Below are 14,313 nucleotides of genomic sequence, written 5' to 3'. Positions count from 1 at the left end.
CAGGACTGAGGCGGTATTTTCATCGTCATTTCGGGGGACAGCACTGGCACAGGAGGGCGGCTGTCCCTCCAATCCGGGTACAGAGTCCGCGCGGAGCCCAGGCCCGGTGGTGTCTCTGGCTTTGCAACCTGAGCGCGTGGGCTTTGATGGCGCGACCTCCTCAGGTTTGAGGGGCGTGGAGGGGGCTTGCCTGGCGCGTTTGGGGCCTCCCACCTGGTCCCTCGGAAAGTCCCCCTGCCCCAGCAGTGGCCATGGCAACGTGGGGAGGAGGGAGAAACGTTTTCTTGTGAATGAGAAGCTCTCCCTTATCCTGTGCGGGTGCAGAGCTGGGGGGGGCTGCGGGGGTGGAGTGGGTGAGGGTGGGGCTGCGGGGGGGGGGGGGCTCCTAGCTGGGGAGGGGGCACAGGGGCTCCAGCTCCTCCTTGTAAGGAAAGAGCGCCAGTCCCAGGAGGACGCTCTCGGGGTCCAACCGTGGCCTCCACCAGAGAGGAGGAGAAGGATGGAGGATGGAAGGGGGCCTGTCCCACCCTGCCCCACCCTGGGGGCTCCAGGCCAAGGGCAGTAAGTCCAGCAGTTTCCGGACCCTGTGGGATGCTCAGGGCTGGAAGGAGCAGACCCTAAACATGTGAAATGCCAGGACCGTGTGGAGCTCGGGGTGAAGAAGGCGGGTGAGGGACAGAAGACCCGTCCCCAGCACCACCTCCCCCCAAGGCTGTCGGGTGGAGAAGGAGCCGGCGCGGATCCTGAGGCCCTGCACAGCCTTCAGTGGGCTCGAGGAGCGGTGGGCATAGACAGCTCTGTCTTCCTGGGGGCCGTTAGGAGGTTCGTCTGGGGGCCCATGTGGAGGCAGTGGCCCGAGCATCTGGCCGCAGCCCACTCCCACCTCTGCCCACGGAGGGGCCAGATCTATCAGCTGGACCCCGGCAGTGCCCAGTGCCTTTGCACCTGCTACAGGGGAGGAAGCAACCATCACTGGCAGCAAAGTGCCTGACACGAAGGGTCTAGTATAGTGCGTATGTGAAAGCAAACGGCCATGTAACCGTCATGGTGGCGGGGACAACAGGGCCAGAACCCTGGGAGCAGCCCCCACCCCGCGTGACTGCCCTCCTCCTCTCCCCCTCCTTCCGCCTTTGTGGCAATCACTTTTGTTTTCTCTGTACTTGCCACACCGAGATGCCCATCCCTGCGCCCTGTGCATTAGGACCCTCGAGGAGGGTGAAGCAGAGGCCACGACCCCTGTGCCCTGTGCCCTTGCCCCCCAGCTGGGAGGGCACCCGGAGGGGCTGGACCCTGGGGCTGGGTGTGGGGGCTCAGGCTGGGCCCCCCCTGTGCTGATGGCTCCTGGGGGGGTCCTGGAGGGGCTGGGCCCCTCAGCTTCCTAGGGGGCGCAGGGGAGGGGATCTTCCAATCTCCGTGGGGAAAACAGGCTTTTGGAGGGTGGCAGACAGCTGGGGGCACCAGTTGGGATGGGAGAGGCAGGGAGAGCCCTTTGCACGGGGGAGGGGGGCTGACGATGCAGTGTTCCCCCCCACCCCCACCTCCGCCCTGGGGCGCCCCAGTGTCAGTGTGCGGTCACGGGGAGACAGGCCTCAGAGCCCCTGCACCGCCGCTTCCATTGGCCGCCAGGTGGCGCCAAACACCGAGCCTTGAAGGCATTGATCCCAGGGGCCTGGAGGTGCTGGCAGGCCCGCTGGTGGTCTGTGCCTGGGTCCCAGGGCTCAGAGACCCCTGAGGTGAGACCCTCCAAAGGGGGGCGCAGAGCTACCCCACAGCCCGCCCCTAGTGCCCCAACTGTCTCCAGCCCTGTCCCCTCCCTTGACCCGTTTCAGAGCCCCCAGAATCCCTGCTTCTCCCCCCTTCCCCCCGCCCCGTGTCGCCTCCTCTGGGGGGGGCATACAGTCTGGGGGGAGAAGAGGAGGAAACAGGAAAGAGGGGAGGCAGGGATGGGACTGGCGGCAGGGCCTTGACTGGGCCACCAGGCACCGCACGGTTGTGCCCTACCCATCTTCTCTGGAAACGCTCTGCTCGGGAGGGGGTGTCAGGAGGCCTGGCTGCGGCTTAGGGCTTATTGTCCCACCCAGGGGGGCAGGGCCAATCCCCACACCAGGTGTCTGTCCCTGGGGAGATTACTGCGCCCAAGCACACACCTCCCTCCATCCCTGGCCATGGATGCAGCTCTGCTCCTGAATGTGGAAGGCGTCAAGAAGACCATTCTGCACGGGGGCACCGGCGAGCTCCCAAACTTCCTCACGGGGTCCCGGGTGAGTGGGCTGCTCTCTGTCCAGGGGGGGATCCCCCCCACCAAGCTCCAAGGCAGCCCTTCTGCGTCCCCACTGCGCCATGGGCTTTGCCAGAACACGGCCAGGTGGGCAGCCCAGGGTCATTGGCACCTGGGCATCAGGGAGGCTCTGACATGCTGCCCGTGCCCTGGAAAGTTCTGATCCTGTGGGGTCAACTGTGGGGCACATGGTGGGGGGCTCTGGGGATTTTCTGGAGCCCCGAATGTTGAGTGAGAAGCAGAAGCCCTGGGAGTCTTGGTTTCACCCATATGTCTCTGATGGACATCCCTGGACGGCGGACTGGCTGGGCCCAGGGCCTCCAATCTGGGGCCTCTGGAAGCAAGGACTTCCCCACTGCAGTGCCACTGCTGCTGCTGCTGCCACTGCTGCCACCAGAGAGGGACAGGGTCCCCCAGGAGGGGCTGTGTGTGGGTGGCGGGGGGGTTGCCCTGCGGTGAGCTGACTGAGCAGCCCTGTGAGTGCCGGCGGGAGCCTGTCTCAGACCAGGGTCCCCTCCCTTGGTGATCAGGTCATCTTTCACTTCCGCACAACGAAATGCGACGAGGCGCGGACAGTGATCGACGACAGCAAGCGTGTGGGCCATCCCATGCACATCATCATCGGGAACATGTTCAAGCTGGAGGTCTGGGAGGTGCTGCTGACATCCATGCGCGTGGGCGAGGTGGCCGAGTTCTGGTGCGACTCTATTGTAAGTATGTTGCCTGCCCACACTCACCGCGGCCTCCTGCGTGGGGGGCCACCTGCATCGCTCCCCCCGCTGCCACGCTGATGGTGAAGAGACCCTCAAAACAACATGCTCCCAAACCGACAGCCCGTGTGGTGGTGGGGTCCAGCGCTGCCCCCTCGCCCCCCCCCACTGCGTGTGCAGCCATCAGATCCCATGGGACTTTGCCTCCCCGCTCCGTGGCCCACATGGAAATGGCCGGACCCACTGACGTTTAAATGAACGTGTCCTACACAAACCCTGACATGTATAGGAAAGTCAGCAAAAGGTACAAGGAAGCCCCCTGATGACCCCCCTCTCACGGCAGCCACCTCACCTGGGACCCAGGCCTGCTTCCTGCACCCCTGCTACTTTCCTCCCTCACCCCACATGGTTTAGGTCACGCCTCCTCATGTCCACAAATACTAACGTGTACGTCTGTGAAATATTATCGGAATGTTCTCAACATCATGATTGATGATATTAATGGGGGGATAGGTGATGGGGTGGTGAGCGAAGGCCTCTTCTAGAATGTGCTGGAGGAGTTCCAAACACTAACATCCCTGTTTCACTGATGAGGACGCATAAGGGGCAGAGAAGGGAAGTGACCTGCTGTGGGTTAAACGGGTTAAGAGTCAGGGTCAGGGGGATCTGCAGTCCCCTCACAGCTGACCCAGCCTGGCCCGCCGCCTCCTCCCTGGCATCTTGGGTCACCTGCACACACCAGGTGAGCTACGTCTGTTCACTACCGGTCCTGATGGTTTAGCAAGAGGTGAATTGTGTTGTGATGAGCAGTCTTCAGACAATGGCTTCCTTGCGGTGTTGGGTCCTTTGAGGTGATATCTGCCGGCTTTGCTTATGGGAGGACAGACTTTGTGGCTCTGACCTTGGGGCCACGTGGTAGCTGAGGCTCGGCCTGGCTCGCAGGCTGGCAACCTCGGTGCTGTGGTGACCACTGCGTTTCTGACAGCCCGCTGTGTCCCCTCCTGACCCACGCGTGCACACATGCACACACGCACCTGTATGCACTTACCGCAGCCGTTTATCCCGCGATGTACCCCCCTTTCTCCATCTGCGCACCTGGGAACCAATTCACCCTCCTGTCCCCTCGACCCATGTTATTCATTATCCAGTCTTGGCGTCGCTACGCAGCCGCCTGTCCTGTGCCTGCTGCGTGTCTGTCTGTCTGAAAACACTCCCTGGGCACCAGCTTGGAACCGGGCTGTATGTTAGGAATGTAACATGGGGATCCCTGGGTGGCGCAGCGGTTTGGCGCCTGCCTTTGGCCCAGGGCGCGATCCTGGAGACCCAGGATCGAATCCCACGTCGGGATCCCAGTGCATGGAGCCTGCTTCTCCCTCTGCCTGTGTCTCTGCCTCTCTCTCTCTCTCTCTGTGTGTGATGACTACCATAAATTAAAAAAAAAAAAAAAAAAAAGGAATGTAACAGACCAAGCTCTGCCCTGGAAGGAACCCAGTCCTGTGGGAGGCATGCACGCTCAGGCAATTTCAGTGCAGGGCAGCTGCACATATGGGAGGGCAGGCCTCTGTGGGGCCATAGGCCATGGGCAACTAGCGCTTTAGGGTCTTGAGGAATCATCTTCAAGATGCTGTTGGACTGGGTATTGGAGGGTGAGTAGGAGTTCTCCAGGTCTACCCGCAGGGAGAGAGGTGGCATCCGGGATGCTGGTCTGTCTGCAGGATTTTGTGCTGGAGCCCAGGACTGCGAGGCCAAGGGTTGCAGACTCAAATTCCACGGGGGGCCAGGAGCTCTGGCTGGCCGCAGATCATCCGCCTGGTCCAAATGGGGCCGCTGGTCCTCAGCTCTAGCCAGATGCCGGGCATGCGGTCGGAGGTCCTGAGCTTTTAGGATGAGCCAGAAATCTGAGTCCCTTGGCATTTGAATGTTGGTTACCTAGTCGACCAGGACTGCACACATGAAGGATAGGACAAAGGCAGACCTGAAGAATGTGGTCTGTGACCAGCTTGTAGCCTCCAGTGTCAACACAGCCCTGTACACAGAGCTGCACTGGGACCTTGAAGCCCAGGAGAGGCGTGGGGATCCCAGCGCCCCTGGCCCGGCTCATAAACTGGGTCCCAGTCCCTGGGGCTGGAGCCCCACGCGTGGCTCTGCTGTTCTGCCCACCCCTGTGCCAGGCAGGTGGGCTGGGTTGGAGCACAGGACCAGGCCTGCCCTCCCCGCCCTCCTGCTGCCGCCCAGTGGGCACAGGACTCAGGATCTGTCCCTGGCCTTCCTCCTCCTCCTCTTCCTCCAGCACCTGGTGCCCCCCAAGCCCTCTTGCTGCCCGCCGTTCTGCTTCTCCTAGGATGCAGGTGTCTCTTGCCCGGGCAGCCACCTGACCCGGGCCCTGGCTCAGTGCCCTTTTTGGGAGGCAGGCCTGCGAGCTGGAGCTGGGGGCCGTCCCCTCCCCCTCCTGCCTGCCACCCCGGGTTGCGGGGGGGGGGGGCTCTCCCTCCCTAGTTCAGCCTCGATCCCTGTGGCATTAACGACCATCTGGTGGCTTCTGTCAGGAAGGAGCCTCGGGCTGTGTTCTGGGCTAATCCTGGCAGGTGGGGGGGGGCTGGGCAGGCTGACCTTCCCTGACTTAGGGGATGCACTGAGTGGCTCCTGCAGATGCCTAGGGGGGCCTGAGACAGGCTGTCGCTGACCCCGTGCAGGCGGGGGGGGGGGGGCTCTCGGAGACAGCTTGTGGATGGGGAAGCGGAGGCCTGCAGGGCTAATTTCCCCACCCCTGTCCACCCAGCCTGGAGCAGGGGTGTATCTGTCCCACCTCTAACCCACGATGGCTGCACTGGGACAGGTGCACACACAAGGGTGCAGCCCAGGCTCCCTGCTCATCCCCAGTAGCACCAGCAAGAGGCCAGTCCAGCCCCTGGAGCTGCCCCTCCCCCCACAGCCCAGAGACCCCCCCCCAGGCTCCAGTCTCCTGGGGGACAGAAGTATGCCAGGGCCGAGCACCGGCACCATGTGTCCTCCATAGGCATGCTGCAATCCGGGCTCTGTGTTCCCAGCTGTGCGACCTTATGCACATTACTCGGTCTCCCTGGGCTCTGGGGTGCCCCCCTCACTCACCCTCTGATGGGAACAAGTGCCTCCCTGGCCAGGTCACTGAGAGACGGGCAGCTGTAGCAGGAGGAGTTTGCCAGGGGCACAGGCACCCACAGTTCATAGCAGGGGTGGGCAGGGGCGGAGAGCAGGGGGGCCGGGCCGGCTCTGAGCACAGGGGCCCGTGCCATCCGCTGTCTCCCCACCAGCACACAGGAGTCTACCCCATCCTGTCCCGGAGCCTGCGGCAGGTGGCGGAGGGCAAGGACCCCACTGAGTGGCATGTACACACGTGCGGCTTGGCCAACATGTTTGCCTATCACACGCTGGGCTACGAGGACCTGGACGAGCTACAGAAGGAGCCGCAGCCCCTCATCTTCATGATAGAGCTGCTGCAGGTGTGCCCTGGGGTGGAGGGGGGTGCAGGGGGCGGTCTCAGCCCCAGGGAGCCTGGGTTGGGGGGTGGGCAGCGGGTGAGCAGTGGCCTGGGGCATCACCTGCCTTCTCCCTAGAGCATGAGACGGTTCACGAGCCACACCCTTGTTTGTGGGGTGGTGGGAGAGCATCAAGCCCGGGTTGCGAGTCAGTTGATAGCCAAGGATGAGGTTCCGCCTGAGGGCTACGTGGGTGAACTGATAAATAAGAGAACTGTGTCCATAAAGGGCCTTAGTGGGCCTGCTCGGACAGTTGTGCAGTTTGCACACTGCACAAGGGCGTCACCTCTAAGGACATTATAGACTTTGTACACCTGAACCTTTAGGGTGACGCTTTTCTGGCAGTTGGCAATAAAGGGTCTTGTTCTGGACAAACAAGTATGGTGACTCTTCTGAGTATTCAAAGTCTGATGTTGACAAGGGCCATGTGTTCCTAACATGCACAAAGGTGCTGCTTTAGCACAGGCCCCAGGCCCAGGGCTCCATCCCCTGTGTCTGTGGATGGGCCCAGCCCACGGGCTCGTGCTGCTTTCCTACCCCATGGACCATGCAGAGGCCGCAGGGGGTGTGGGTAGCCAGGGTCCCCGCCTCACCACAGGCTCCTGGGGCAGGTGGAGGCCCCAAGTGAGTACCAGAGGGAGACGTGGAGCCTGAACAATGAGGAGAAGATGCAGGCGGTACCCATCCTCCATGGAGAGGGGAACCGGCTCTTCAAGCTGGGCCGCTACAATGATGCCTCCACCAAGTACCAGGAGGCCATCGTCTGCCTGAGGAACCTGCAGACCAAGGTTGGGGGCACTGCGGGGTCGAGGGGCAGTTGTGGGGTCGAGGGGGCGGAGGGGGCGGCTGCGGGGTGGGGGGAGAGGCTGCGGGGTGGGGGGGGTGACTGCGGGGCTGGGGGGGCAGGCAGGCCTGGCTCACGACAGGCATCCTGCCCCCTGCAGGAGAAGCCCTGGGAGGTGCAGTGGCTAAAGCTGGAGAAGCTGATCAACACCTTGATTCTCAACTACTGCCAGTGTCTGCTGAAGAAGGAGGAGTACTACGAGGTGCTGGAGCACACTAGCGACATCCTGCGGCTTCACCCAGGTGCGAGGCGGGGACAGGGGCAGGGTGGGGCGGGACGGAGCGGGCAGGGGCAGGCAGGTGCGAGGTGTGGAACGGGGTGGGGGGGTGGGGCAGGTGCAATCAGGTGCAGTGGGCAGGTATGGACAGAACAGGAGGGTGCACACAGGTGCAAGCAGGGCAGTGTGGGGCCTGCGGGGGGCGGTCCTGCTCAGACACCCACCCGCTGGGACTCCCACCAGCCGCTGGCCCCTCCCCACCAGCAGGTGTTTCGTGCGGAGGTGAGGGCTGTGCTGGGTCCCGGCCGCCCTCCTCCTGGACACCGGGCACTGGTTCACTGCTCACCTCGCCTGGTCTGGCGCCTGGAGCAGCCGCGGGGGCAGGCACGCGGTGGGGCCCAGAGCCCTCGGGGAGCCTGTGGGGGAGAACATGAGCAGGGTCCCCGCGAGGGACAGGAGTGGGTCCAGAATCGTCCCCGTTTACTGCCCAGGCCGTGGCTCAGGGATACGGAAAAGTTAAGGATCACGGTCAGGGCCAGGAGTTTTGTGGGCAGGTGAGGCCTGGCCTCCCGGGGGCTGCCTTCAAAGCTGGGCTGATCCCCTTCAGGAATCGTGAAGGCCTACTACGTGCGCGCCCGGGCTCACGCGGAGGTGTGGAACGAGGCCGAGGCCAGGGCGGACCTTCAGAAAGTGCTGGAGCTGGAGCCATCCATGGGGAAGGCTGTGCGCAGGGAGCTGCGGCTTCTGGAAAATCGCCTGGAGGAAAAGCGGGAGGAGGAGCGGCTGCGCTGCCGGAACATGCTGGGCTAGGGTGCAGGGGGCCTCCCCTGCCTCCCCAGCCTCCCCTGGACTCCCCCTGGCCTCCCCAGCCTCCCCTCACCTCCTCTGACCTCTCCTGCCTCCCCTGGCCTCCCTCAGGCTCCTCTGCCTCCCCTTCCCTCCCTGGTCTCCCCTGGCTTCCTCCAGCCTCCTCCTGCCTTCCCTAGGCTCCCTGGCATCTCCTGGCCTCCCCTTACCTCCTGTGGCCTCCCCTGGCCTCCCCAGCCTCCCCTGGACTCCCCAGCCTCCTCTGGTCTCTCCTGCCTCCCCTGATGTCCTCCATCCTCCTCCATCCTCTCCTTGCCTCCCTGGCCTCCCCTTACCTCCTCTGGCCTCCCCCAGCCTCTCCTAACCTCCCTCAGTCTCCTCAGCCTCCCCTTGGTTATTTCTGTAGCTCCACACCCATCCTCTAGAAGAGCGTGGGCCGGCTGATGGCACTTCCTCCCCCACCATCCCCACTGCTTACGGACACTGCACTCCTGTAGCCAAAATCCTGCGTTGTGCTCCGTCCTCCCTTGTCTGTCCTCCCTTGACTCTAAATGAATGAAACCAATAAATAGAGTAAGTTCCCCACAGGCCCTGCGTGGTGCCGTGATTGCTGTTCTGAGGCCCCGGCCCCGGGCCCCAGGGTGAGGCTGCTCCAGGTGGTGCAGGGTGTAGGGGTGCCCCGCCCCCTTGTGTGGCAGCAGGAGGTTTGAGGTCTGAGCCCCCGCCCTGGGGAGGACAGGGGCCCACGGGTGCTGGGTTCTGCCCCCGAGGTGCGAGGCCGCAGGGCAGGAGGCAGGAGGTCAGCCCTGGGGGACGCCGGGAGCCGGGGAAGCCACAGCAGGACTTTCCTGAGGTCAGTGAGGCTCTCCCCCAACACAGGACCCCCAGCAGGACTGAGGCGTGAATGTGCCCCCGACCCTGACGCGGTGGGAGCTGCCCTGGCCTTGGTGCTGAGACCGCGGTGGGTGGGTGGGCAGGCGCTGCCAGAGACTCTCACCCTGCCACAGAGTCCACGGCACCCCCCATGCCATGCGGTCCGGGGACTAGGGTCAGCCACATATGGTGACACAGGGTCCCGAGCCCCCGACTCAGCCTCAGCCAGAGGCCACCTCTACCTCTGGAAGCCTCACTCTCCTCATTCCTCCCTGGTAGTGTCTGCCCTGCCAGACATACTTCTCACCCTGGTGTGTGTGCACATGCGTGTGTGTACATGAGAGAGAGGGAGGGAGAGGGCAGGAGGGAATGCAAACCCTGCAGCCTGCCTGTGGCCCTTACACAGCCTCCAGGGAGGTCCCACTGGCCATGGGGCAGGTGGGGACAGGAGGCCTGGGGACATGGGCAGAGCATCCCGTCCTTTGCAAGGGCCCAGTTTGCAGACGGCCAGCAGGGAGCATCGGGAACAAGGGGCCAGGGGTCCCCGGGCGGAGGGCTGGGACCTGGACCTGGTGACAGTACTCAGTGCAGTACTTCCCCACGAGCCTTGACCGCCTGCCCCATGGGCTGCTGGGACTAGGCCTCGGGCCGCTACAATGATGCCTCCACCAAGTACCAGGAGGCCATCGTCTGCCTGAGGAACCTGCAGACCAAGGTTGGGGGCACTGCGGGGTCGAGGGGCAGCTGTGGGGTCGGGGGGGCGGAGGGGGCGGCTGCGGGGTGGGGGGAGAGGCTGCGGGGTGGGGGGGTGACTGCGGGGCTGGAGGGGCAGGCAGGCCTGGCTCACGACAGGCATCCCGCCCCTTGCAGGAGAAGCCCTGGGAGGTGCAGTGGCTAAAGCTGGAGAAGCTGATCAACACCTTGATTCTCAACTACTGCCAGTGTCTGCTGAAGAAGGAGGAGTACTACGAGGTGCTGGAGCACACTAGCGACATCCTGCGGCTTCACCCAGGTGCGAGGCGGGGACAGGGGCAGGGTGGGGCGGGACGGAGCGGGCAGGGGCAGGCAGGTGCGAGGTGTGGAACGGGGTGGGGGGTGGGGCAGGTGCAATCAGGTGCAGTGGGCAGGTGTGGACAGAACAGGCGGGCACTTAGACACAGATATGTGCACACATGCACATGCAAGCACACAGGCATGCACACACATACAAGTGCACATATGTGCACATACACATGTGCACACAGGCACAATGCAAAAGGACACACATACATGCACATGTCTGTATGTACATGTGTGCACATATGTGTGTCTAAGTGCATCGCATCTCTGTGTGCACATATACATGCATACATGGTGCACTTCTAATGTGCATGCATGTATGTGTGCCTGTGCCCATGTCCATGTGTGCCTGTGTGCATGTGCACCCGGATGTCTGCACACAGATGTGTACACGTGTGCACACACATGTGCACTGTGTGTACGTGTAAGGGAGAAAAGAAGCGGGGAGAATGGACGAGGCAAAGTCTGACCAGTGAGGCATCTGAGAGGAGGGGACCTGCCAGAGACATGTGCCAGCACTCACCCCCAGTGACCCTATGGGTGGAGTCATTATTGTCCCAGTTTTCAGATGCAATGGGGAGGCTGGGCTCTTATAGGTGAGGGCAGCTGAGTCAGTGACTAGAAGGAACCTGACCCATGGGGCAGAGACCTCCCGCAGCCCATGTCCACCTCACCCAGATCGCTGGGATTGCAGGTCTTGTCCTCCCCCGTGTGGGTGTGGAGGCAGCGGGGGGGGGGGGGGCTTTCCAACGCCCCCTCGCACACTTGCTCTCTGTGCACTTACCTTTCAGGTTTGCTCTTCTTTTCTCCTGACAAATCCCTTTGCTCGGTTCCTGGACTGGGAGCTGCTCCGACAGTGTCTCTGTGCCAGCGGTGGCTCTAGGACCGGCCACGCAGACCCTCCTTCCAGCTCAACATCCAGTTCTGTGGCAGCTGTGGGGGTGGGGACCCCCGCTGAGGAGCAGGGACGCGGCCTCTGGGTCACACCCAGAGCCTGTGAATACGTGAAGTTACATGGTGCACGGCAGTCAAACCTGCAGATGGAACTGGAGTTTGCCAATGAGCTGACCCTGACATAGGGGGACCAACCCAGAGCATCTGGCGGACCATGGGGACCACGAGGGTCCTAGACACGGAAGAGGGAAGAGGAGGCCCGAGTGAGGACAGCGTGACAGGGACCTTGCCAGACACTGCTGGCCATGAAGGTGGAGGCAGAGGCCACATGCCCGGGGACTTGGGTGCTCCCCAGAAGACAGATTCACCCCCAGAACCTCCTAGAAGGAGCCCAGCCCTGCCAACCTCTATATTTTAGCCCAGTGAGACCCATTTTGTGTGTCTGAACTCCAAGGCTGTGAGGTAGTAAGTGCCATGTTGTTTTAAGCCACCTTGTTGGTGGGAACCTGTTATGGCAGCCAGGACCGTGGTGTATGTGCAGGCGGCGGGTCCAGGGTGGACTGGTCAGCGACACAGGGGCAGACTCCTGACGGACAGGCACATCCCTGAGCTCAGCTCCCACGTCAGCTGCCACACCGGGAGGTCAGCAGCAGCGCCCAGGGCCCTGGCGGGGCGAGGGGATCACCAGAGCGTCTCCCTGCAGGTCCTACTTCTCTGTAGGCCAGAGACCTGGTCTCTGCATCCACCCTCGTCTTCCTTTGCTCCGTCGTCCTCCACAATATACTTCACCTCTTCTGTGTGAGTCCCAACTTTCAACCTGTTCACAATTGATACTCTCGGGGGAGCCCGGAGAGTCCTACCCATGCTGCCAAGACCTCAGTCAACGAAGCCAGCTGGCCCCATTGTTTTGTTTTTCTTTTTTTAAGATTTTATTTATTGATTTATGAGAGACAGAGAGAGGCAGAGACAGAGAGAGGCACCCTTTATTTGATGAATTCGGTCACTACTTCAGCATTTTATTTTCCTTGCAGGGAATGGGAGGTCGGGGTGGTGGGCCCAAGGTTGTTCTTCCAGGCTGGCACCTTGAACTCTCAGGCCCAGGATGCCATGGGGTTTGCAGAAATACTAAGTAGCCAGCTTCTGTTTCTTTGTTTACAATGTTCTGGGTGCCAAATGAGGTCTTCAGGATGTTTGAGGAACAAGCAGCTGGGAAGAAGTGTTAGCAGACCACCTGCAACCTACTCAACCCAGGGGCGCCCATCCATCTTCATTCTAAAAGAATGAGGCCCAGAGACTCCTGAGTGGCTCGGTGGGTGAGCATCTGCCTTTGGCTCAGGTAGTGATGCCAGGTCCTGGGATCGAGTCCCACATTGGGCTCCCTGCAGGGAGCCTGCTCTCCCTTTGCCTGTGTCTCTGCCTCTCTCTCTGGGTCTCTCATGAATAAATAAAATCTTAAGAAAATAGAATCCTCAACTGTTCATGTTACAGATTCTTAGATCCAAGTCTTCCCTCCCAGCCCTCTACTCCAGGGATCTAAACGTTTGTTCTTTGGGGGGGGCGGTGGAGTGCAAACGATTCCCCTTTGCCTTCGCAGTAATCAGGGGTCTCTGGCTTGGATTCACGAACCCACCCACAGAGGATGAGAAGCCCCTAGCACCCAGCTCTGTGGAGGAGCCTGAGGACCTGGGTGCGTCTCCCACCCAGCAAACCCGGGAGCTGTCTGTGAGCTGGGTCGGCACTGGGCAGAGGGGAGTCAGGGGAGACAGAACCTGCCTGCCGCGATGCCTCTACGGATTTTGTGTCTCTTCCTCCAGCGCCTGGTGGGGCGCTGCTTCTCACCTGTTTGAGAACTAAGAGCCTCAGAAAGCGAGCGCGTGGCATAGATCAGATGCAGCTGCGTTTTCCATTTACACAGATCCTGCTTCCTCCCGGGCTGGAGCCGTGTCCCTATGGCTGCCCAGCTCCCCATGGAGCGTGGAGCCTGCCACACACAGTAGGCACTTGAGAAGTGCCAGCTGAACATAACTCAGTAGCTCAGTGCCCAGGCTCTCCTGTCACCAAGACCTGTGCTGCCCTTCCATGGAGGAGGGGGATAGGGGATGCAGGAGCGGATGCGGGGGTGACATGTGACTGAAAGGACTGTTCCTAGGCCCTCTCCTTACCCCTCAGCCCCCTGGGAGCAGGGGACGAAATACAGCCCATGTGCAAACCTGGTATGCAGTGTCTTTATAAATAAAGTTTTATTGGAACATGGCTATTCCCATCTGCTGCTTGCCTTTGCAAGTAAAGTTTTGTTTTGTTTTTTTAAGATTTTATTGATTTATTCATGAGAGACACAGAGAGAAAGGTGGAGACACAGGCAGAGGGAGAAGCATTCTCCATGCGGGGAGCCTGGTGCGGGACTCGATCCCAGGACCCCAGGGGTCACACCCTGAGCCGAAGGCAGATGCTCAACCACTGAGCCACCCAGATGCCCCATGAGTACAGTTTACCGTCATTTGGTCGCACCCGTCCTTTCAGGTCTCATCTGGACCTGCTTTCCCACGACGACAGCAGAGCTGAGTAGTTGTGACACGGGCATCCTGATGCACAAAACCTGCAACACGTGCAGTCTGGCCGGTTACAGAAGAAGCTGGCCGAGGCCTGCCTCAGAGGACCGTGGGACACAAGGTGGCAGGAACTGGGTCCCCGAGTCTTACATGGAGGGAGGTTGTGGCCGCCAGGAACATGCATGCACGCTGGACTCTTCCGCAGGTGGGAGGGGGTCTTTTGGGAAGAAAGGGAACTTATGTTTTAGGGGCTCTCCCACTGGTGAAGCCTCAACCACTGGCCAAGCAGTCTGGGGATGTGCTACTGCTCCAGTGACAGCCTTCTGACTTCTGCTTCTGTGTCTGCATGGGGCCGGCTCCCAGCTCACTGACCGGCTGCGGGACGGAACCAGGGGCTTCGGGACAAGCCTCAGGTGCCTTATGTGTTTGAGGAGGGTCACTGAAGGGACACACAGGGCAACTGGGGGCGGGATGGTGCTGGGAGGCCCTGGGGATCTGGAGCTGGATGGGGACCGTGAGTGGGCTGGGTTGGCATGGATGGGCCCCAGGCCTGGCAGTAAGTGGACC

At 61.6% G+C, this 14,313-nt stretch overlaps 1 protein-coding gene across 1 annotated transcript; it reads left to right on the top strand.

Annotated features, from left to right (window-relative positions):
• Positions 1–412: 412 nt before the first annotated feature.
• AIPL1 (AIP like 1 HSP90 co-chaperone) lies at positions 413–8,951 on the top strand. The gene is made up of 6 exons (XM_072821646.1): positions 413–2,261; positions 2,809–2,988; positions 6,279–6,467; positions 7,115–7,291; positions 7,448–7,589; positions 8,172–8,951. Exons 1-6 carry the CDS (start codon positions 2,166–2,168, stop codon positions 8,372–8,374), a joined length of 987 nt encoding a protein of 328 aa, XP_072677747.1. The 5' UTR covers positions 413–2,165; the 3' UTR covers positions 8,375–8,951.
• The last annotated feature ends 5,362 nt before the right edge of the window (positions 8,952–14,313 follow it).

The sequence above is a fragment of the Canis lupus genome, chromosome 3 (assembly GCF_048164855.1).
Source record: "Canis lupus baileyi chromosome 3, mCanLup2.hap1, whole genome shotgun sequence".
NCBI classification, from domain to species: domain Eukaryota; kingdom Metazoa; phylum Chordata; class Mammalia; order Carnivora; family Canidae; genus Canis; species Canis lupus.
The sequence above is the reverse complement of the archived record's forward strand: the minus strand, read 5'-3'. Positions and strand labels throughout refer to the sequence as shown.

What these genes read in the sequence shown, in the direction of transcription:
- AIPL1 (XM_072821646.1), top strand. Translation starts at nt 2,166, where the DNA reads ATGGATGCAGCTCTGCTCCTGAATGTGGAAGGCGTCAAGAAGACCATT. An exon ending in AGTTCTGGTGCGACTCTATT is followed by an intron (nt 2,989 to 6,278) that starts GTAAGTATGTTG and finishes TCTCCCCACCAG; the next exon opens with CACACAGGAGTCTACCCCAT. An exon ending in TGAGGAACCTGCAGACCAAG is followed by an intron (nt 7,292 to 7,447) that starts GTTGGGGGCACT and finishes TGCCCCCTGCAG; the next exon opens with GAGAAGCCCTGGGAGGTGCA.